The sequence below is a fragment of the Chiroxiphia lanceolata genome, chromosome 7, assembly GCF_009829145.1.
Source record: "Chiroxiphia lanceolata isolate bChiLan1 chromosome 7, bChiLan1.pri, whole genome shotgun sequence".
Classification (NCBI taxonomy): Eukaryota; Metazoa; Chordata; class Aves; order Passeriformes; family Pipridae; genus Chiroxiphia; species Chiroxiphia lanceolata.
Window position 1 is genome coordinate 29,067,161 of NC_045643.1, and position 22,974 is coordinate 29,090,134.

Genomic DNA, 22,974 nt, shown 5'->3' on the forward strand with positions numbered 1-22,974 from the left:
CAAGTCCAGCAGCTTTACTTCATGTCTTTCTTCAGCAGATTGCTGATAAAGTCCTTGGCATCGTCAGAGATTTCATCAAAAGCCTCATCATCGAAGTCCCACGTTGCTGAGGTGACGTTGGCGAGGGTTTCGTTGTCGTTGTCACCCATGAAAGGAGAAAGCCCGCTGACCCTGGGGGTAGAACAGACAGACAGACAGATACAAAACAAGCCGTGTCAATTTGCAAATTATTGCAGGAGTGAGTTAAAATCGTGTGACATCTCCTATACTCAGCAGCTCTTTATCAATAAAAGCTCCCTTTAAAAACATAACAAAAAAAAGGAGGAGGACTCAAAGCTAACTAGTCTTATGGAAAGGAAACCAGAATTTTGTCAGCAAAACTGAAAGGCACATTTTTCTTGTTTCTCTTTTCCTCAAGACATTTTTGAGGAGAACTAGAATTAGGTGAAATTGGAGCATACTATTTTGTTAAATGGCTTGTCTAGTCCTACATAAGTAATCCTGGAACTTTCACATCAAATTCAGTTGAATATCTTTTTTTTTTCTTTCCTGGCACTTTCACAGAATTACAGAATTATTAGGGTGGAAGGGACCTCTGGAGATCATCTAGTTTCAGAGTGACTTTGCTGTCTTTACTGCCAAACTGAGGGGTTTTTGTACATTTTGTTCCATTGACTCCTGCAGAGAGAGCCCAAGAAGAAAGATGCACAATGAAATCATGAAATCCACAGGGCTATTTTGTAAACAAACCCACCCTGAATTATATAGACAGATAAAACAGTGCTACATCACTGCAGGCTGTGGAGTTATGCAGATGCATCCAAAAGTAATTTGGTCTTTATGTTCTCAGTCAATCATGATGATGCATGAAATGGAAATAATGCTCTCCTATCACCTACTTGAGCTTCCAAGGCTTTTTACTCAACATAACTGATAAATTGTCGGTGAAAGGCAATTACAGAACATCATGGTGTCATTTTTGCAGAGTATTTTTCTCCAGTGGAGCATTATCCTTTATTATACTATGCCTTTGTGAATCTGGATACCTTTGATGCCTCTATATCGCACTTGCAGTAAAAACTTTCAGGTGAAAGGTTGCTTATTCCTTAGAACTACAAGTTAAGTGGTTTTCCTGGTCTTCCTGGCACACAATTTACTGAATAATCTATTCTTCACGAAATTATTTGCTTTCTTTTTACAATTGTGTTAATCAGTTAAAACAACCAGTTACATTTCAACAATAATTTCGTTTAAATATGGAAAAATAACTCTACCTTATTAGGGCTCTGAAAATACTATATAGATATCATACTATATGAATATTGTGATGCCACTGAATATCACAGAACAGACTGGTAGAAAAAAAGACTGGGGTCAAATAAAGTAAGCTATAAGATTAATAATATAGAATAATCTCCCCCTTCAAAGTTATTTTGCTTCTTTTTTTTGTCTCTAATTACATTCAAAATCTGATTTGGAATTTGTTCCTGAGGATTTTATTTCTATAAGCAAAGCAGAAACACACACTCTTTGAAGTCTCAGACAGAGCAGATACTAAATCTTTTACCATTTCTGGAAGTTGTGTGCAGTACAGTAGACTCCAGAATCTTATGTGTATACTTCAGAAACTTGTTAGTAATAATACATGAGATGAAGATAAAAGGTTTGTTTATTCTCAGGCAGAACAAGGTAAATTAGAACAGAATGTATTTGGTGTCTTACTTTCCATTATATGGGGTGCATTCAAATGCAACAGTGAAGCATGATTTTGTAAATGTGTAAGGTGTCATAAACCTATTTATGAAGATATAACAGTCACAAGTTACTGAAAGCTGAAAGACTGACATGCAAAAAATGCTCATATAAACTAACTTTACCATGACTGTTCTCTGTGTTTGACACTTACTTCACTGGAAGAGGGAAGGTTTGTGTCTGACAGCACTGCAGAGCTGGCACAGCTGTGGCGCAGTGAGAGGCTCTGCTCTGCCCTCAGTGAGGGTACCTCAGTGAGGCAATCAAAATCTCTGTCCTGGAATCCACAAAGCGTTCCTGCGGGGCCTTAAACCTACCTCCACTCCAATAGCTAAGCATTTTCTTATTTATGGCAATGTCATTTTTCTCCATAACATTTTTAGAAAGTGCAAAAATCTCATGCAGACTGCACTTCTGATTTCAGTGCAAAGTTGTCTCTTTTTTAAAAGACTTTGTAGTAAGTACAATAATCTCTCAGCCAATTCAATGGCTGAGACAATGACAGGTCTGTGAAGTATTTTTATAGTTCACTGACAATAGAGGAGATGCACGTCTGCATCCAGTTAAGCTTCCAGAGGACACACTTGGGCAGCCAGAGCAATAACAATCCCATTTCCCTTCAATACTTGATTGAAGTATGGCAAAGGTGACCTTTGCGTAGTATTACCACAAATAGTGTTGTTGCAGCTCTTGTGCTACGTTAGACAATATTTGGCCTATTTCCAGAGATTAAAGATGCATCATTGAGAGATCATTTGCATGCTAGAAAGACTGCTATAGGTACAGAGACACTGCTTCATGTGGGAACACCACTGCTCCACACTGCCATAAGAGGCAGTGCTTATAAAGACAATCTAAATTTCTGAACAAAGGAATACTGCATGTCACACACAGTTTGAGGGGGGAGAATAAACAGAAGATTAGAGAGGGGAAAAGTTCTTTAATTATTTGTAATTTTTTTTGTTTGGTTGGGGTTTTTTGTATTTTTTTTTTCATTTATTTTAGAATTGTATGACAGAATTATCTGATAAAATCTTAAACGCTGTGGTAGGATTGCTTGATCCCATGCATTTGGTAAATGACTAGGTGGTTAGCAGTTAAGCCGCCATTCACTTTGTCATTTCCAAACACCAGTGTAACAGTTCCCATTCAAATGTTTCAATGAACCTATTTTCTGAATGTGCTGTTGAAAATTTATAAGGCTAAAATAACTTTCTCTCTCTACTACAGTTTTACACTCTGAATCAGTTGCATTGTTGTGGAAATACTTCTAAGGAGAACTAGATCCTTGTCCATAGTCAGAAAACAAAATCCAGCAACTAGTGTAATTACAACCAGAAATTCTTATCTTTAGCAGAGATTTCACTGACTGCAGTTTTGGTTGTTCATTTCTTAATAGCCATTTAAAGTAATAATGGCCCAGCATCTCTTTTGACAGTTAATGGAAACAATTTCTTTTTGGAATGCTTAAGTGATAAAGATGAGCTACTGCGCTAGAAAATTAACTCTGTGCTTACACTGCGAAGTTACTGTTAGACAAGCAGCAGGTTGTTTACTGAAAACATTCTTCCAGCCACTCAACCAGGCATCTTCCTGGCATGTTAAGAACTATTTGTTTAGAAAATCTTTCAGAGTTTCCACTTCTAAATAAAGAAGAAATATATTTTATCCTGTAGAAGTTCCTTAACGTTTATTGGTCTGTTGTTACAAAGCTCTGAGTGGAGACTTAGAAACGTTAAGATCAAAAGGGTCCAGTGTGGACACCCGTCTCTGTGCCTGTGTAACAAACACTATGGCATTTCAACTGGAGATCTTTGCATTAAGACTCCCACTAATCCAGGGAAGATGACTTTGCTGCTTGTCCCAAAATGTCAGACTCTGAGCGTTACTCTGCAGGCAGAGCTTGCAGCAGCAGCTGACAGGGACTGCTGGCAATGAGCTCCTCCTCACAGTCCTTGCCTTGCATTAGCAGTGCAAAAAAAAGTAACCCATCTCAGTATGGAAAGTAATATCTGCTTCTGATAAACCTGTGCACGGCACGTCAAATAAGCACATAACGCCGGCAGCCTGGAGATCATGTAGTAATTTCATTCTTTTACAAGTGCAATAAAACAAATAAATAGTGTCAGGCTACTTTGTGGGGAGCACACATCCATGGGACGACACCACTTCTTCCTTAGCTGAGCGCTGACTGACTCCCACACTGGTTGTCTCCAGGAGACGAGACCACTAAACCCATGAAAAGAGGAAAGCTCACTGCTGAAGCAAGGGTGTTACGCTGTTCTCATTCTTGTTTCACATGCCCAGTGGATTACTGAGGAACCACAATTTGCCAGTGCCACGGAACAAATAAAACATTTTCTTTTGAGCAGTACCATCTTATTAAGGCCTTCCTAAATTGCTTTAAGGAAAGAACAAGGAGTGTTCTTACAGTTTTATATTAAGGAGGCATAAATTTTTGATACAACATGGGGCTGAGTGTAAGCCAGTGTTGTGTCTTGCCTTACTGAAGTTCCAAGGCAGCACACCCAAAAGATGAACGATGCCGAAAGATCTTTCAACCAACCCGAACTGCCAAACAAGGCAGGAATAACAGCACTGATGAACAACACAATGGATAAAAAGGAAAGGGAATGAATGTTTGAAGAATCAGGGTGAGTGCAATTAGGAAGGTGCTGAAGGAGAAGAGTGTACAGCAAGATCAAATGTGATATTAAAACACAGCCTAAGATACAGTATATTAAAAAATATTAATTGACAGAGATCAGCTATGCTGCAAAGATACACTGCCTGGCACTGATAAAGGGAGAAGAGCTACTGGAAAGCAAGCAGAGGTTTGAATCAGCCACAGCCAATTCCTCCCTGAAACTAATCAGATCCTGTGGAGCCAGAAGGAAAAGGGCTATCCACATTCAATGTACGTACATGCAGTGCTGAAAGCTTAGACTGAAAATTGGTTTGAAATAAAGATAGAATTTAGAAATTGTTTCAGATTACTAAATATTGAAAACACCTACTATCCATTAGAAAAGAACTAGAACTAGAAAAAAAAAAAAAGGCAAATTCAGCAATGCCCAGAAGAATGAATTCTTTCCAGAAAGAGTTGGAAAGAATTCAGGAGGTTTAACCTTCATTAGATAAAAGTTAATGTAAATGCAAAAAGAAATTCTGAAATAGACATAAATGGAGATGATATACAGAAGCTATAATATTTGTGGCCTGTTATTTCTAAGGCAATAGATCAACTTAAGTATGTGGGACAGTACTGTGATACAGAACAGGACAGAGAACAAGATAAAAGTGGAATATAAAAAAACTTAAAGTGCAGAATACAAACAGGGAAATTTAAGGAAGAACAAAGACAGATGAAGAGACAGGACTGAATAAGTTATCCAGGAAGATTTAAAGGATTTAATGTATAGCTTATAAATGTGGAAAGGGAACCCATGAACTGTAGGATGGAATTAAGTCAGTCATGCCATAAGGAAGACAGATGCAGATCCCAACAGGGAGTGTGATATCTGTACTTATGCCTGCATAGCAGAGAGACTGGAGAGGGGATTTGCTGCAGAGTTTCGTCAGAAGTGCTGTCACCCTGCTTCCTACTGAAGATTACATCCTATTTATTCTTCTGTAGGGAAGACCCTTCACTCAGAGATCTCTTTAGCAGCTCTTTGCTAACCCCGGTTTGTATTCACTGTTGTGCAGCACATCATGGAAACACGGGCACTTTCTAGGCAGGTTACAGGTCTCTCAGCACTCTGGAATCCCACCTTAAAAGAGATGTCAAGTCATGCAGTAGGTGCTCCCTGCTGCTTCACTTAGATCACATGGTGGACACAGCAGCCTTGGGCCATCAGCTGCCTGTAGCAGACCTGCCCTCGAGTGCAGTGCTGCTGCAGCGCTCGCCTCTGCCTTCATGGCCCCACTCACCATGGCAGGGAGAGACAGGGTGCAAATGCCAAGTTACAAGCACAGTGATGGAACATAAGGCAGACAATAAATGAGTGAGTCTTACACTTGGTGCACGAGATTTGGCAGTTCTGAGCTTACAATCAAAACAGGAAAGCAGAGCTACAAGTAAAGAGATATGCAGTTCTCAATGACTTTTATTTGCATTCTGCAATGATGATGTGATGGTCCATTTTAGATAATGGCTCATAGCTGTGAGTCTGTAAAAATAGCTGGGCTTTAAGAAAGTTAAGACAGATCAGGAACCTGTCACTCTGGGGTGGAGAGGGAAAGTCCAAGTGATGACTCACAGGTCTTCCCTAACTTCTATTACATTATTCTTATGGCAAGAAAGACAAAAGCTGGTTATTACTACTAATCACTATGTGGCAATAGCTATGCATCGAAAAAAAAGATTTTCATTATGTTTGGGTAATGTAGTTTTCCCCTCATGAGCGGTTAAATGAGCTTAAATACACCTCACCAAACAAGTAATTTCTTAATATATTTCACAAGGCATATCAGATCAGCTGCGTCAAGTGTAACACCACCTCAACCCCAGCATCCAAATATCTTGCTTCTGGTAGCACAGAGAAACTAGGAAGAAGCAGTTCTGCCACTGCTGGCAGACTAGTGTTTGGCAAGACATTTCACCTTTTCTCCACCTGTTTCACCTGCTCCCTTTGCTTTGTCTACTTAGATGATGCCGGTGTTCCCCAGCACGGACTGTACCGGAGCAGCAGCCCTGGCTCCATGCCTTAGGAACACACCACTGCCAACACCGATTTGTGCCTTGCTTGTCTGTCGCTGCCTGTACGGGGAACACACGGAAACTCGTCACACACTTTAATAACAAATGCCAGCAAAAGACGCGGAACTCCCCAAAAGGGCGCGTAACGCTGCGGCCAGAGCTCCGCTCCCCAGGGTGCAGGAGGCCTCCAGAGGGCACTGCAGCACTGAGGGAGTGCTGGGCTCCAGGGATGTGCCCGGAATCGCCATCCTGCCTTCCAGGAGCCTGCAGATCAGGAGACCTCAAAAGCTAGAGAAATGCATTAATTTGTCTTCCGAGTGCTGCCTGTGTGGTCTGCATTATTTGAACTACAGAATGATCCAAACGAGCTTTCAAGATCTAGAAAGAAGTGCTGGAAGTGAATGGAAAATAAAAGTCCTGTAAATAAACTGGCAGAACAAAGTGACCTTGAAGAGTGTAGCACACTTCACATAAGAAACAGAAGATAACAGAAATATTCAGAGTCTTTGCTGGGAGTAAGAGAGAGTTGATGTAGTAGCTTTTGCACAGGACATGTAAGGGAATTATGTTGCTTAGTTTGGAAACGAGAAGAGCGTGAGAACAAGTACAGGCTCCTGAAGCAAGCAGGAACGCAGAAAGACCAAGGAAAGATGAGGCAAACAACTGTGCATTGCCAGGTGTCAAGGAGCAGGGTAGCCAGGGCAGTGGAGACTCTTTTATTAAAGGAGAAGGGCACAGAGAGGAGCCTTTTAAAAGAATGAGTGCAAAGCAGGTCTGCTGTTTACTTACTGCTGAAGCTGGAGTGAGGAAGAAAGAACTATGCTCCAAGCTGAGCTTTTCTTTACACTTGTTTATATGGCATCAAATATGTACAGTCACAGTGGGAGGAAGAACAGCAAGTGTGCTGTTCTAGGCATGGAGATGCTCTTTCCATATACATTTCTCTAGACTCATTGATGTTCATAAGCACGTGTTATCAAATCATATAATAAAAATCAAATCTAATACTGAAATATGTAACCAAGAGCTGTAGCTAACCATCCTCTAAAATGCTTTCACAAGCTCAATTCATGCTGCTTATAAAATGTATTTATCCAGTGGTTTGTGCTTAGTAATAAATTAAAATGCACTCTGAACAGATATGGTAATGCTGGGATACTTAAGTGTGTCCCATGAGACCCCAGAGTTTCACAAAAATTTTCTCTCTTGTAATAAAAGAATGGAAATTAATGGTTATTAGTGCATGCTCAAACATTTTTCTTTAATATCTGGAAGGGAAAAATAGTTTAAAGTTAATAATAAAATACTGTTGCATTGTGTTTTTAAATGAAGCGTCGCCAGTTTGTGACGCAAGAAGTACAACACTAAATGGCTGAATTTCCCAAACTGCCAGTTCTGCAGTTTACCAACTGCACCCTTCAGAGAACACAGAACTTTTATTAAACATGCAGGACCTGATAATTAGAATAGAAAAGGCCTGAAAATTGGAGAAAACTTCAGAAGCTGATGAAAATTTTGTATGTTCAGCAACTGACAGAATTTGTGCTAAAAATAGCAAAGGTACTCACAAAATGTAGCAGATAACTCCTATACTCCACATATCTGTTTCATATCCAATAGGTTCATAGTTTATAACTTCTGGAGCCACAAACTCAGGTGTCCCAAAGAGAACTTTCAGAGAACCTGCATTTTCTGTGAAGAATGAAAGAGAAAACCATTAACTGCTGCATGCAGATTTTTAAAATCAGTTATTCTCCAGTAACAGGAAAACCAGTTTTACCCTTATATTTGTGATTATTTAAAAGATCCTTATCAGAACTGCTGAACTGCTATTTTCTTAGCTGATACATGTATAGAAATAAAGATTTATCTATTAAGCCTCCTCAAGCATATAGCACTGTCCAATCACATAAGAAGGTTGCTATTTCAAGAAGCTTCCATAAGACCAAGTCTAAGAAAGAGGAGAAGTGTCGCTGTTTAATTCACATTTGGATGTCTGAAGTATAAAAGTGTTTGAGCCTCCATCCCCTTAGCAGTTTCACAAGAGGATTGCAGGAATCCAGTGTTAGACAGAAGTTAAAGTTTTCACAAATTATCCAAGACTTATCACAGCTAAGGGCACTGGGTGTTGTGGTAAAAAGAACCAGTAGTGATAAAATTATAATAACAAGAAATAACTATTTCAATCCAACATATTTTTTTCTAGAGTAAATAGGAAAGAAAATCAATAGTGGGTTGCATGTCTCTGAAATTTGAAGTGGCATCGGCCAGCAGTGAAACAAGAAAGGAAACAGATGATGATCATCTGTCAGATCACTGCCTCTCAGTAAAGCTGGACTTGGGCATGCTCTCAAAACTAGTCCTGCCTACAACCACACCTATGGAGATGCAAAGTGGTGAAGGGGAAGCACAAATCATCAGCTGCTCCAACCTTTTATTCAGCTGGGCTGTAGCACAGGTGTTCCACATTTGTCTCTGCCTAAGCACAGTGTGGATGCTTTTAAAATTATCTACAATGAAGCACCTGCTACCAGCATGAGCTGAAAGAATAAGGTCATGAGACATGTGAACTCGCTTGTCATTTTTCCTGTGCTGGTCCACCAGTATTGCTCCACTGGAAAATACAGTGGTGAAGGTAGAAGAACAACCTGTTCATAACATAGTACTACCAGTTTATTCTACCAGTGTGCAACTGAGTGATACGTCTGACTTCTAGTCATAGTGTGAAACACAATGTAAGTCACTAAGTTAGAAATTGTTAGGCAAACTCAATGGGCTCATTTTCATCAATGCTCATTCTAAATAGGATGGAAGAAGAAAAGAATAAGAAAGATGAAAAAGGAAGAAAACTAAGGAATAGATTAGCGACGAGGGGAAAAAACCCACATCCCAATAAAAGAATTACATTATACAAATATAAAAATGTCAGAAAATAAATTGTTTCTGACTTGAAACAGGCTTGGATTTAGGTCAAGAAACTCTTGTCCAGTCTGCACATGTGCCTGAGCAATCAGTATCTGCCTTCAGTGAGATTCATTGCATTATGTTTATCTTTTGTGCAAGAGTAGCATCCAGATTAGGCACAGCAGAATGTCCTAGTGGGGGACCATTGCTCTCCCAAAGAGATTACCATCTAAAAAAAACAGATATGGATGGGAAGGAAAACAGATGTAGCAGAGTCCAATCCTGCTCCTGTTAAGGTTACCATGAGTACAGATATTTGCAGCTCTATAATCAAGAGAAAAGCTTAAAAAAACCCCAAACGACAGCAAATCAAAAGTTTTGAGAAGACTACAATAGAAGTGAATTGTCCACAACACTGAATCTTAATAGAATACTTTTATTTACCAGAACCTACTTTACCAGATTTTGCGACAGAAATGCTGATCTCAGCACTGACTCCACTCCCACACTCACCTCCATTGAAAGCTCTTAAGGCATTTCATGAAATGTAATCAAACACCTAAGGTAGTGGTCTTTTGACGTGTGGAAATCCCCAATTTACCAAATGAAATCTGAAGGATATATGGGGTTAATAATTTGCCTAAAGATCTAACACTGTGTTTAAGGCAACTTTTAAGCACTACTGCAGCAATTCACTCATGGTCATGCCTGTTTCCCATTTTAAATTCTGTGAAACCCTTTTTGCTCTGCTTAAGTATGGTTATAGTAAACTAATTGCAGAAGCCTTATTGTGACATGTTTTCCCTGTTTTCAGAGACCCCTCCATGCAGGGAATACCCATTTCCAGAGACACACGGACAGAACAATGCCTGGGAGCAGCTGCAGGAAATCACCCATATCCTCTCATGCAAGTTCACCAACATCAAGACCCTCCTGCCAGATCTCTGACTAGCCTTTAAAAAGCACATTCAAAAACTATTCCACAACATCCCTACAGTCACATAACCAGAGTTTTCTTATCCCAAAAAGTAAGATCCTTTTTCTAGTATCCAAAGTGACTTAGCCCAAAAGAAGGGCAATGTCTTCTTCACAGTGGTCATGAGGACGGAGAGATCACCCTTCCTTTTTCAAGTGCAAATGAGAAGCCCAAGATCCCACTTTTCCATTTGCCTTCTTTTTAAAGTCAACACCTACATTTTTTTTCGAACTGTCTTAATGAAAAGTTACTGAAATTTATGACAATGAACCTGTTTTCCAAAAGCCTAATCATGGTTGTCCAAATCTCAGGCTCAGATTTTCACATCCAAGTTTGGAGGCTTTTCTGTGCACTGTGTAAACTACCACGAGCCACTGTGTATGCAAAAGTCTGGTGTATGAAATGCACTGTCCATACATCAGAGAAATGTGGGGGTTTTTTTGAAAACATGGCATTTGAGTGCAAGCATAATGTGTGAAACAACCGATACAGCATTTTCTGTGTATAAAAGAAAAGAGAAAGGAAAAGAATAAGATCTTTTCTATGCAATAATATGTCAAATCTTTACCCAGTTGTTTACAAGCTTAGTACACAAGTAGGATCTGTGTTTGGAGATCCCTTAATTCAGATAGAAAGCTGACAAGCTAACTGGAAACTGTTGCTGACACTGTGTATAATCAACTGATTAAAAAAAAAAATCTTTACAGTACTCAAAAATCATTCGCTTTTCTCCTCAAGAGGTTTATCTTAAACAATTTTCTACATGTCTTCCTCAGCACACCAAAAAAGGTCAGGAAAATATCCCACTGCAGCTTTGGTATTTCCTGACAGTGCAGGAGAACTAATTAGCTGCAGAAGATGACTGCAGAAGGAACTGATCTTTATATCTTTAAAACTGATCAAAACAATGAATATTTAGAGGCATTAGTTTGCACTGGTTACAAAAAGTTAAAAGTAAATCTCAGAACCTGAAGTGCAGAGTCAGCCATTGCTCCCTTCAGCAATCTCTTGGTTGAGCAGTTTCTGCTCAGTCAGAGTCAGGTCCATAGTATGAGGGCTCCAGTCCCACATCTATCAATGCCAAAGTGACTTTGATGACCAATTTCAAAATCACAAAGTTTGAAGGAGCACAAGTGCCCTCAGTGCACCACATAAGACAATTGACAAGAAGCAGGCATTAGTGAAAAGCAATTTTAGCAATTTTTACAAGTAAATGAAACAGCAAAAGTTGTTTTCTGCTTTTGGAAATCATCTCAACCAAAGTGTTACAACTGTCTTCCCAATGAACAGAGTGCTTTTGCTTTATGGGCATGAAATGGAAGGGCACTTTCTCTTCCTAGGGAAATGCCACACACAACAGAGTTATCCAGAACAGCAGCTGATGAACAGCAAATACCTATAGTGGCATTTGGCAAGAATTAGCAACATACTAAGCCATGCAGCATTGTAAAATCAAAGTCAGCATCAGTGCCCATAGCTCCCATCCTTCTACATCAGGGAAAGTTTTCTGGAGTTTAGAGATTTGCTGCACACGATACGACTGCAGCAGCTCACAAGCTGGTGTCAGCCAGGCAACGCACTGTGATGCCACAAGATTACCAGGAAAATGGAAAAGCTGATGGATATGAACAGGCTACTGAAAATAGGATCTTCTGTTTGCTAAATGTCAGTTTAACTGTGGCCTGAAGTTAAAAGTAGTTGAAGAAGTTTCTATAAAAAGGCCATTCTGTGTTTACATTGTATCTCTTGTTGATGAAATCCACTCCGTGCAGCAATAAATGTATCGTTTTCAGGCTGACAGCTGGAACATCATGGGCTGAAATCTTTCACACACCTCTGATAACCAAAACATCAGCACTGGAACTTAGTTAACAGTTTATCTGTTTCCTCAACAAGAACAAAATCCAGTTCATGTTCCTAGAACACTATTGGCTCCATTCTAGTGAATGAACATAAATGGCAGTGATTTCTTTTTTTAATAAATAAAATAAACATCTTATCTCTGAGTTAACAGTGTCCGTGTGACCAAGATTCATGTAATACACTTTTGGAGCTGAACATCATGTAAAATTCTGAAGAGTGGATTTGTTTTCCCCAATTCATTTAAAAAAGTATTTTTTGTTTGTTTTAGTAAAATTATATTCTTGGGAATGCAGTAGTCTGTTACTTAAGTGTCAAAAGAACTAGGATGAGCAGCATTTAGGCAGATAACAAAAACCAGGTGGTAGTAATTCCAAACTGTACTCTTCCAAAAAACACTGTTCTATTTTTAATAAGTATTAAAAATAATTTTGTTAAAAAAGGAAGACAAAAGATTGCAAGTAGGAATCTAGCTGTGGACCCCTTATATAGAGAGCAAGAATTCATATGAGTTGTCCCAATCAATTATTGTCAGTAGAGCCACAAATCTCAGCTCTCCCAGTAACAGGTTCATAAATTATTTTTGTTCCTTTTAATTCTTGGAATACTTTTTTCTTTTGTGAAAATACAAGATTAAAAAAGATCAGTGTGTGCTGATCACTAACACTGGAAGCACAACTGGAGGGCTGCTTTTTAGAGCTGAACTAATACTGAACAATGTGAAGACAAGAACCGTTGAAGGTCTTTGGCTTTCAAGTTGCAAAGCATGTTGGAATCTTAGACCAAAATGAATGATAGAAAGCTGCTAAAAACAGCTTAGGAAGAGGAGGAACTTGTCAAGTGGTATTTCCCTCTTTGTATTATTTTTAAGTAGTACTATTACCCAGCTCCATAAAGAATTCCTCTGATGTTTAACAGGTATGACAATATCCTGCTGTTTAAGTTAAGAAGTGATAAAACTAATGGGTAAATGCAAATCAACTACAATTATCCAGATCTGAAAGACCTCTAGAAAATCACCTTAATTCCTGTGATTACAAAAAGTTCAAGGTTTTGTAGTATTCATGAAGTATTTAGTTAGAAAGTTAGTGATTTATAGTTTCCTATAGCAAATGTAAGTATTTGTTAACATTACCATTACTGTGTATTTTACCTGTAATCTACAGGGATACCCTACCTATAGGAACAGACACGTAGTTTGTATACAGTTCACTGCACACTCCTCTTGAGTACCTTCTTTTTCCCTTTTTTACTTTTTCCTAAACCCAGAACTATTTATAGGAAACATTATTTACTCTTTATATATGAAAGACTATATTAGGTAGCATGAATTACTGTTTGTCCTGCCCCTTTCCCCCAGTCATATTGAAATAGGCAGAGAAGTCATTACCTAATCTTCTTGCAAGTCCAAAGTCAATGAGTTTGATGCTTGTACCAGTCTTGTTGACACACATAATATTTTCTGGCTTCAAATCCAAGTGGACAATACCCTGCTTATGAATGTACTGAACTCCTTCTGAAATCTGCTTCATATATTTAATGCACTCTCTCTCTGTCAGCTCGAAGTCTTCATCAATGATGCGTTCAAAGAGCTCTCCTCCAGAAACCCTAGGAGAGACAGAATAAAAAGAGGACTTCTGTAACATTTTCATTTGGGGACTAATCAAACTATTTCTTTTACAGAAATACAGAGAGTTCAAGCTTGCAGTAGTCACTTCAGGATGCAATCTGTGTTTTGTAATGGCACTTTCCATAGGCACAAGGATAATATGGGAAGAATCACCTCTTGTGTGTGGTATAAATCAATAGATGTTTTCCACTCTGAATCTCTGTCCCAGGTGAGGGCTGTGAGACACCCATACCGTTATCCCAGGCAGCAGGGATTTACATCCTGCCTTTAGGATCCATCACCTGCAGCTGACAGTGAAGTGTGTGCCATGTGACTGTCACCCTGCTGACATGTGTTCATAACACCACTCCAGACTCCAAGCGCACGTCTCTCGCTGCTTCCTTCCCTCCTGTGATCCACCACTACACAAGTGCAGACAACATAATTTAGAAATAAAGAAAACTAAAGTACGTGGAATGGGTCCCAGAAAAAGAGGACAAAACTTCTAGCAGATGAGCAAAAATTTGGGAAGAAGAGAGATTGAGAGCGACAAAGGCAGGCTGAAGAAGGAAGAATTCTGATGATATGGTTAATTGGAATGCAAAGCTCAAAGGGTAAATTACTGACCCAAGTGAGTTCAGAGGGAATTTCCTCCTTAGCTATGACAGGACAAGGATATAACCCACAACACTTTCAGTGCTGGTATTTTTAGCTGCGTCCTCATCACACTCCTTGTAGGACAATTCCATTTATATGCTTATTAAAGATGTGAAATAATTGGTCTTTCCAGGGTAGAATCTCCTGGATTGAACTGTTAGTGGAACTAAAGTGGGACATTTTTAATCTAGATTTAAAAAAGCATAATTTAAGTTGTAGTTTGTTAGTTTTGGTGGTTTTTTTTTTCTGTTTGGTCTTTCTTTTGTTTTGTTTTGTTTTACATTCTGAGTAATCACTCAACTGGTTTATCTGCTTGCATCCAAAGATGGGAAATACTTTTTTCTTATGCTGCAGGGGAATGACCCATTGAGAAAGGATCAAACAGTGATGAGAGCTTTGCTTTTAGAAATCTGTTCTAAATTAAAGACACCATAGTCTTTATATGGTTTAACATTTTGCAGCATTCATGCTTATTGCCAAATGTAATTGCACATTTCAGTTACAGAAAGAAAACACGAAACCGAAAACTGGCCTTGCAATGCTTGCAGGTTGCCAGATATACGATTATATCCCTCATGTACCAAACCGAAATTGAAACATCTGGAGTTCTGGATGCATTTGTTGCTTTGGCTATAAGATTTCAAAAAAAATACGTAATTAGAAATGCTACTGCAGTTTCCTATGAGCATGAAAATAGTAAGAATAGTGTATGTTTGACAAACCCAGAGCTTGTGTTGTATTAGAGCACATTTGTAACATAAAGCAATAATATGGCCAGAGCTGTTGAATAAACATTCAAGGGATCTAGTATTTTGTTACTTCAGTAAGACATTAACCAGAATGGAGGTGTTTATGAAAACATCTGCAGGCAAAACGTTCATATCTGGAGCACTGTGCAATTCCAAATGATAGTCATCCTAATACTAAAATGTACCAGTTGTTTTTGCCTGTTAGCCAAATCCAGTTTAACTTTTGCCAGATTAGGAAGCTGAATCAAACCAGTGCGGATCAGGTTCTACCCATACACAGAAGGAGAAGTTGGCTTTGTTCAAACAGCCACAACTAGTTCAGAATTCTCTTTTCAGTCTTCTCTAGATGAGACCACAGAGGAAAATATTCATGTCTATAGAATCACAGAATACACATTTTAAAATTGTTTTATTATAAACTTTAGGTCGTGGAGGAACAGTGAGAAGAATCTGTTGTCCAGGCAAATTCTCAGCTGCATTTTAATAAATCTATCTCCAAACCTTAGGGACTTGTTCTGACTTAAATCACATCAGATGAATGGAGTTTAGTGCTGAGATTTTTCTCCAATAATCTTAATTTGCAATACAATAATCTTTTTCTGATCTATGTCAAAATTAACTGACTATCTGAAGTATATAAAACTTTAAGGCACTTATCCCCAGTGCTGAATGACATTTACAACATGATACTATTTTTCAGATTTAGTTTTTCCACTGAGATGCTTATTGTGGAACCAGTACATTCCTATATTTGAAGAGGAAATGCCTGAGACTTGCCCCTGACTTCCAGCAAATGGTAGATGGAAAGGTTTTCAGGTAAGAACATCTTATTATAGTGTTTGATTTAAAATTAATAATAAAAAAATCTGATATTAATTTAAGTATGAAATCAAAGCATATAATATAGTGTAATGAAAAATATTAAAAGGAGAGAAGGTGAAGTCTAAAAGGTTCTAAGAAAGATATGGGAATAAAATTAAAATGAAAAATTTATAATAAATACCAGGAAGAAAATTCCAAAGCCGCTTCTTACCAATAGCTCCAATTCAAGTAGAGGGGAATCTGCTAAATTCCATTCACTACTAAAATCTGGTTTAAAATGAGACTAATAGCAGGTAAGCTGGATTTATTTGAAATCCATGCATTACCACAGTTCTGCTGCAGGGCTGGGACACACTGCTGCTGCCTGCTGCTTGACACTTGGAACTTTCAGTGGGGTGTCTCAAAAGCCAGAAAAGGTGGCCACCCAAAACTAAAATCACATTCTAATTATACTGGTTAACAAAGCTACTTTAAATTTGATTGCACTTTTCCGTATTTTTGAAAAGTAAAACCTGCTTGCTGTCAGGGGGGAACTAATGGAGTGTAAAGCCATATGCTATTCCAGACTCTTTATACATCTCCCTGTTTTCCATTAGGTTTGCCAGCTCCCAGTTCCAAGCTAAGTAGGGTTCCCTTCCCTTACCATCATCAGCTTGCTCAACTGCTCAGTCTAAAAATAAAAACACCTTCTTGCACGTAAGTTCCAGGGTTGTAAAATCCAATTTTTGAAATATGCCAGTGCAGTAGTAGTTTGCACATAATCTAAGCAAGTGCCAAGCAAGCAAAATAGACATATAGTCTCCTTTGCCTCAAACAATTTCTATCTTACTCAGAACTTGCAGCTAGCAAAAAAACTGCTTCTCCTTCTTGCATCAGACAGCACATGAAGTAGGTGTGGCAGCAGAACAGTAACTGATGTAACTTTTTGGGAAAAACATCAGCACAGATCAGGATTTAATCTTCCTTTCAGCTGCTGCTGCCAAAAGTATGGGATTCAAACCAAGAAGGTGCATTATGGATGATGCAAACAGTGGTCATGTTGGTCATGATTGTTTGTGAAGCCTGACCATTACTTTCCATTTCAAACTGTGCAGATTCTTTTCTTATAATGAATTTTGTTGCAAGAACATGTATTGAATCTTCTTTTTTTTCTTTTTTTTTCTTTTTTTTTTTTTTTTCCTGGAAGTAAATATCTATTATCTTTAAATACAAAGGTACCCAAGTCACAACCCTGTGAGATGTTTTACAGCACTGCTTCTGTGGTGCTTTTCTGCTGCTCCCCACAGTAGTGTGGCATTAGGAGCCCACGGTGAACAATTTCTGGGAGGTAAAAACAGTTGTTGCTGTCTTACTCAGCAAGAACAAGACAGTGGCATAGCCTGTCTTCAAATTCTGTGTTACTTAATTATATAGTTTTGGATGAAGTTACTTTCCAGTAAAGGAGAGATTCCCTTCTGCAACTGCTACACCTGGGCCATCATGGAGAATTTGTGTATTGACCTTGGGGGCAGATCAATTAATGTTTAATTAGTTTTTAGGGAAAACAGCGTAATCTTTCTGCATCTACTGATCTAGATTTAGAACATTCACTGCCTTTACCTGTGGAGATTTTTTTATACAGAACTTGTTATAAATAAATGTTTTGCAATCAAAGTATTTATGTGCTGCAGGAAAACCACACAGGGCTAACCCTTTAAGGTCTCTTAAAAATATAAACCCAGGATATTATGAAAACTGAAGTGTTCCTAATATCTCTTGAGCACTATAAATTCGTCATGATAAATTTTTTATGGAAATTCAACTATTTTATTAGAATGTGGCTTAGATTTTTGCATTCTGATCCACATCTTTCTCTCCTACTGTCATTCAATTCTCTGCAATTCAATTCAATTCTCTGCAAGCAACATCTGATGTATTCTTCAATACATGTTTAGAATTGCCTAAAGGAAAAAAAGAATTCTCCTCCTTAAACACATTTTTAGTTCTAAATGAAAGTCCAAAATGCAGCTTACTTTCTTTCTCTGCTCTCCCAAGCTGGCAATAAAAGAGTGAGCTGCAAACACGCACCACACGTACTTTAAAAAACAAGCAAACAAGACAACAAAAACTGTAACACATCTTCACAGATTTTTAAAAGATACAACACAGATTCACTTACACAGCTTAAACAAGTTGGATAAATACTTGGAAAAACTTGCAAGATGAGAAAGCCATCCAAGCCCTGCAAATCCTGAAGTTTTTGACAGTTCTACGTCTGGGTAAGTTGCTACTTTTGTACACACAATTATTTTCAACATTATTAGCTTTGCCAGTGTGATCTGCTTTATACTTACATTTCTAAGACCATAACGATGTTGGCTTTTTCTTCAAAGGCATCTACACATTGGACGAGTTTTGGATGATGTAGACAGTTCATGATGCTGATTTCATCCCTTATGTTCTCTTTTTCCTTAGCAGAATAGGCTTTGAAAAATTTTCCTGCCCAAACTTTTCCAGTCTTCTTTTCAACAAGCCTAAAGACTTGTCCAAATTTTCCCCTGAAAATATATAACTATTTCCATAAAATGTTTTTGCAATGTATGGGCCACCACGAACAGCAACATTTTACTAAATGTTACAGCACAACCAGTCCATGCTGAAATAAAAGTGTCTTAATATCAATTATTGTTCTGTAATGATTTTGTGCAGAGTAATCTGCAAGAACTCCTGAATGAATACCACATTTAGAGATACCCTGCCATTCCAATGAGCAAGTTTTATATGAGTATTCAAAAACTGGACTCCTACCAGGTTTTAACTCATGTGACTGAAGTCTTTCTGCACAGTTTTCTATAGGTTGTAGACCTCTGAAGGGGCAGCAGATGAGACATGTCAGGCGTAGGATACAGGTGAAATTAGAAACTGAAATGCTCAGCACTGTTATTTCACATTGCTGTATATGTACAATTCTACCTCTACGTTACACTTATCAAGATTTATTAATGACAGCACACAGGATCCCCTGGCCTTCAGCACAAATCACTGAAAGATTATCATGGCATGCAGTTCACACAGCCATGAGTTGGAGCCCTGAGAAACACAGCCAGGCTAATCACTGACCTTCTCTTAGCAATACTATTAATGCTCTTTGGGATTATGACCCCTGTCAACAGAGATTCCAGCCTGTGGGCAGGATAATCTTATTACTGCTAATGGATATAATGGAAATGCAAGTACACAATGTATATCTTTTTTTTCAGATAGCTTTTAGAACACTGACAAAAAAATGAATCCTCTAGCTTTATTCATTTGTGGGCTCTGTTTTCCTTGCCACAAATACATGTAAGTGCCTATTTAAAATTATCAGTTAATAAGAGTAAATGATCTTTATGGAGTGGAAGCCAACATATGTTAAAATCTATTTAGCAGGAGCCCAGCTGGAATGTTGAAAGTGCAAGACACCGTCAAAGAACGAATGCATGTGATCTTTATAATTGACTGGTAGCCTTGAAAACTCTATGTCTTCAAAAGCAAAATACAGTACTTACGATCCCAGCCTCTCTTCAACGTTATAGACATCTGACACCTTTTGTTCAGTGTTGATTGTAACCGTCCGATATTCCACCTCTGTTTCTTTCCCCTCTACAAACAGGTATCAAGGACCATGATTAAAACCTCCAGAAAACATGAATGAAAAGCACAGACTTGCATTTGTCCTGTTTAAAATATGCACTTCTTACCATCGTCAGATAGCTCTGCTTCATCCTCTTTAGGTTCTGTGATGAAAAGAAAAAGACACGAATAACATTTTATTCATATAGGATATGGCAGTTACATAAGGCAATCGAATTATTCACAGTGACATGGACAACTGATAGATCCTACGGCAAAGCAGCAAAAAGCAGTCAGGGAGTTTGTGCATTAGCTTTATAGTTAAAATCTCTTCACCACTTCTACATGAGTATTGACTACACAATCACAGTCTAGTCACCATTTCTGAATACATCAAGTTCATGTGGTTTGCAGTACTTGTCTATCACACCTGCCTAATAGAAACATCAGCATAGTCCATCAGTTCAAAGTGACCTAAGAATTACCTCTAGGAATGCCTTAGGGAAATAGAAAATAAATTAAAAATATTAAAATCAATAACACTTTGGTTCAATGACAAATCTTTTTCTAGCTTTGATATGCCTTTTTTGGATTGCAAAGCCAAATGTTAAGCAAGTTTGTATATGAAAAGATTTCTTGCAAAGCATCCAGACAAATTTTTCAGACTCAAGATACCAATAAAATTTGGACAGCATGTGCTTCTCTGAGCATGGCTGAATTTTGTAATCATTGAGGTTCAAATGGAGCCTCAGTTCTGCAGCCAAAGACAGGCAAGATGTTGGCAAGCCCAGTGACCTAAGTCAGAGTAAAAGTTGACCTGAGTGTCCTGATTTTCATTTTTAATTTTCATATACATGAACTGCCAGTAGCACTGTTTTGTGAATTGCTCCCTATATTGCCTGCAGATATGCAGGGAAAGGGGGTATGGCTGGGATGTTGTTCTATATTACTGAGATGGCTTGGGCTTGCTCCTAAGACCTGTGGCTATGACCAGTAATTTGAGAAACTGCAAAGGCAGTTGCACAGTGACCTGTTCAATTCTCCCTGCAGCTGCTGAAGCTGCACTTTGCCATCGGGGAGTGCAAGCCTAACCAAGGGATTTATCCCTGCTGTGTGAACAGATTTATGTTATGAAACATTAATTCAGTACTCTGGGTGCTGTGAGGTGCTTGAAAGTACAGAGTTATACAGCAGATGAGAAGAAAGCAACAGAAATAAAGGATGCAGGGTGAGCAGAGAGCTGCTCTGGCTCATCACCCTTTTACATCCAACACATAATGCTGCATCTGTGTGCTGGTAGCAAAGCCAATCAAGCAGATATAGTCTGTTGCTAAAGCCTTTCTCTCTTTTCTCTAGGGTTGTGACCCTTGTATGTTCCAGCACAGACAAGCTGGTTTGCAGAGATCTACCAGAGGAGCAGAGAGGGAAGCGAGCCTTCCCCACCCGGGGTAGCTGTCCTCAGATCTTCCTCAGCTACAAACCACCCTTGCACAGAGCACATCGCATTTTCCTCCCCTTTTAAGGGCTGCATAAGGGAGCTGATCCCAGCCACGCTGCCAGTAGTTAATGTTTGCCAAATACTGATTAGGCAAGAAGTCAGTTCCCTGTTCTGCAGTGACATGGTATTGAAGCCATGAACTAGAAACATTTTGGTCCACCCCTGGAAGCCTAAATTATATAAGTGGAACGTATCTGAGCTTGGTAAGTGCTGAGTAGCTGTGCTAAAACCTTTCTCAGAAGTGAGTCAACAGTACCAAATATTCCTCAAACATGGCAATGTGCACTTTAATCTGTTGTGACTTACAGCCTTATCTTAGTAGCTGTTTTCTTTAAATGAACAGTGAAAATTTAGTCATGCCTTTCTTTGCTATGATTATATTGAGATTGCTAATATCCTCTGGCCACCTTAGTATGAAAATCAGTAATCAAACTTCCTGGCAGCCACAGAAAATCCCTGGTTACTCAGCTAAGTGTTTTCATAGATGGCAGCTCAAAGTCCTGACTTTGGCAGGTGCTGAACACATGCATTTTCCACTGCCTTTAATTAAAGCACCAGTTATATTCACACACTTGAAAAATCACTCTTTAGATGACTTGCTCTTTTTCCACACTAGCTGCAGTATCAAGAATTGAAATCAAGAAGCCATGGGATTGGGAGCACAATGACAACCCGCCATCCTGCAAACAGAACACATTATCTTTTCACTCAAAACAACTTTTTGTTGCTTTTTTTCTGTATGTATCACAATGATTCATACACTTTACTAAATCTATATAAGAAAACTCTCAGTCTTAAAAATAAAAATAGCTTGTTTGCTTTGGTCCAGTACAGATAGTGCTTGCTCTAGGAAAAACAAATATAGAGAAGAGTCAGGTCCCCAACTCTAGAAGGTGTTTGTCCAGCAACTAAAGAAAGAGGGCATTCAAACACAGGGAATTTTTTTATGAAGAGCCCGTACCATCTATTCAATTTTATTGCTACTCTTCATGTTATTTTTCCTCCCTTTGAAGAGAAGGTGCATTTTCATTTAGAGTGGGTTTTAAATCTTACAAATAGCAGGAAGTCAATTCTCAGAATGCATCTAATTTATCTCTTAAGGAGAAATATGATTTACTTTTGTTTAGAAATGTCTGTTGAGAGGCTTACACAGTTGTGTGATGCTGCATCACTTTGCTATCATTTTGTCTTGCTTTGGCACTGAAAGATAACTTCACAAGGGCAATGTAGAACACTTAAATCTCCAAAGCCCTACATATGTAAGTAAGGAGGGAGAGATACAACATACAGTCCACTCCTCAAAGGCAGGAAAAATGGCAAAATACATTATCCCTGGTCCGGGATTTTTGCTGAGATGACTATCAAAGTTGTCTACAGTAGGTAGATGTGGGTGTGCACAAAAATACACAAAATCAGTCTCTGGTTTTGAAAATAATGCTGATATTTGTGTGTTTCAAATTTTAGTACCAGTTTCTTAATAATTTCTGCAATGATCCAACTCTGCCTATTAGTCCTTTGAGAAGATCTTAAGCAAAAATTAAGAAGTAAAAGATACTGAAAAATATTTTTCAAAGTACATACAACTGTAATCAAAAACCTTACAAATATTTTTAGCATCCATAAAGTGGCAAAACCAACATGCTAACTCAGATAGCCTTGAATTCACAAGATGGGTGTACGAGAGGCAACAGGACTGAGGTGCTTTATCATGCTGGACTTGAAAGCATGGGAACTACAACTAGGTATGAGATGCCAGTTCAGTTTCTGCTTCATATTCTGTGCTTGGCTAGCAGCAAGCACGCTTACTTTTTCCAAAAGCTAATTTGGGATAGTGTTTATGGCTTGTTTTTCCAT

At 38.5% G+C, this 22,974-nt stretch overlaps 1 protein-coding gene across 5 annotated transcripts in view; it reads right to left on the minus strand.

Moving 5' to 3' along the window:
- Positions 1 to 22,974, minus strand: part of MYLK (myosin light chain kinase) — a 205,509-nt gene that overhangs the window by 7,429 nt on the left and 175,106 nt on the right. For all 5 annotated transcript variants that reach the window (XM_032693456.1, XM_032693455.1, XM_032693454.1 and 2 more), the window contains 6 exons: positions 19,751 to 19,786; positions 19,559 to 19,652; positions 18,365 to 18,568; positions 13,585 to 13,802; positions 8,023 to 8,146; positions 19 to 171 (listed from right to left, as the gene is read on the minus strand). In XM_032693456.1, coding sequence (XP_032549347.1) covers positions 19 to 171; positions 8,023 to 8,146; positions 13,585 to 13,802; positions 18,365 to 18,568; positions 19,559 to 19,652; positions 19,751 to 19,786 — 829 coding nt within the window. The remainder of the gene's footprint in view (positions 1 to 18; positions 172 to 8,022; positions 8,147 to 13,584; positions 13,803 to 18,364; positions 18,569 to 19,558; positions 19,653 to 19,750; positions 19,787 to 22,974) is intronic.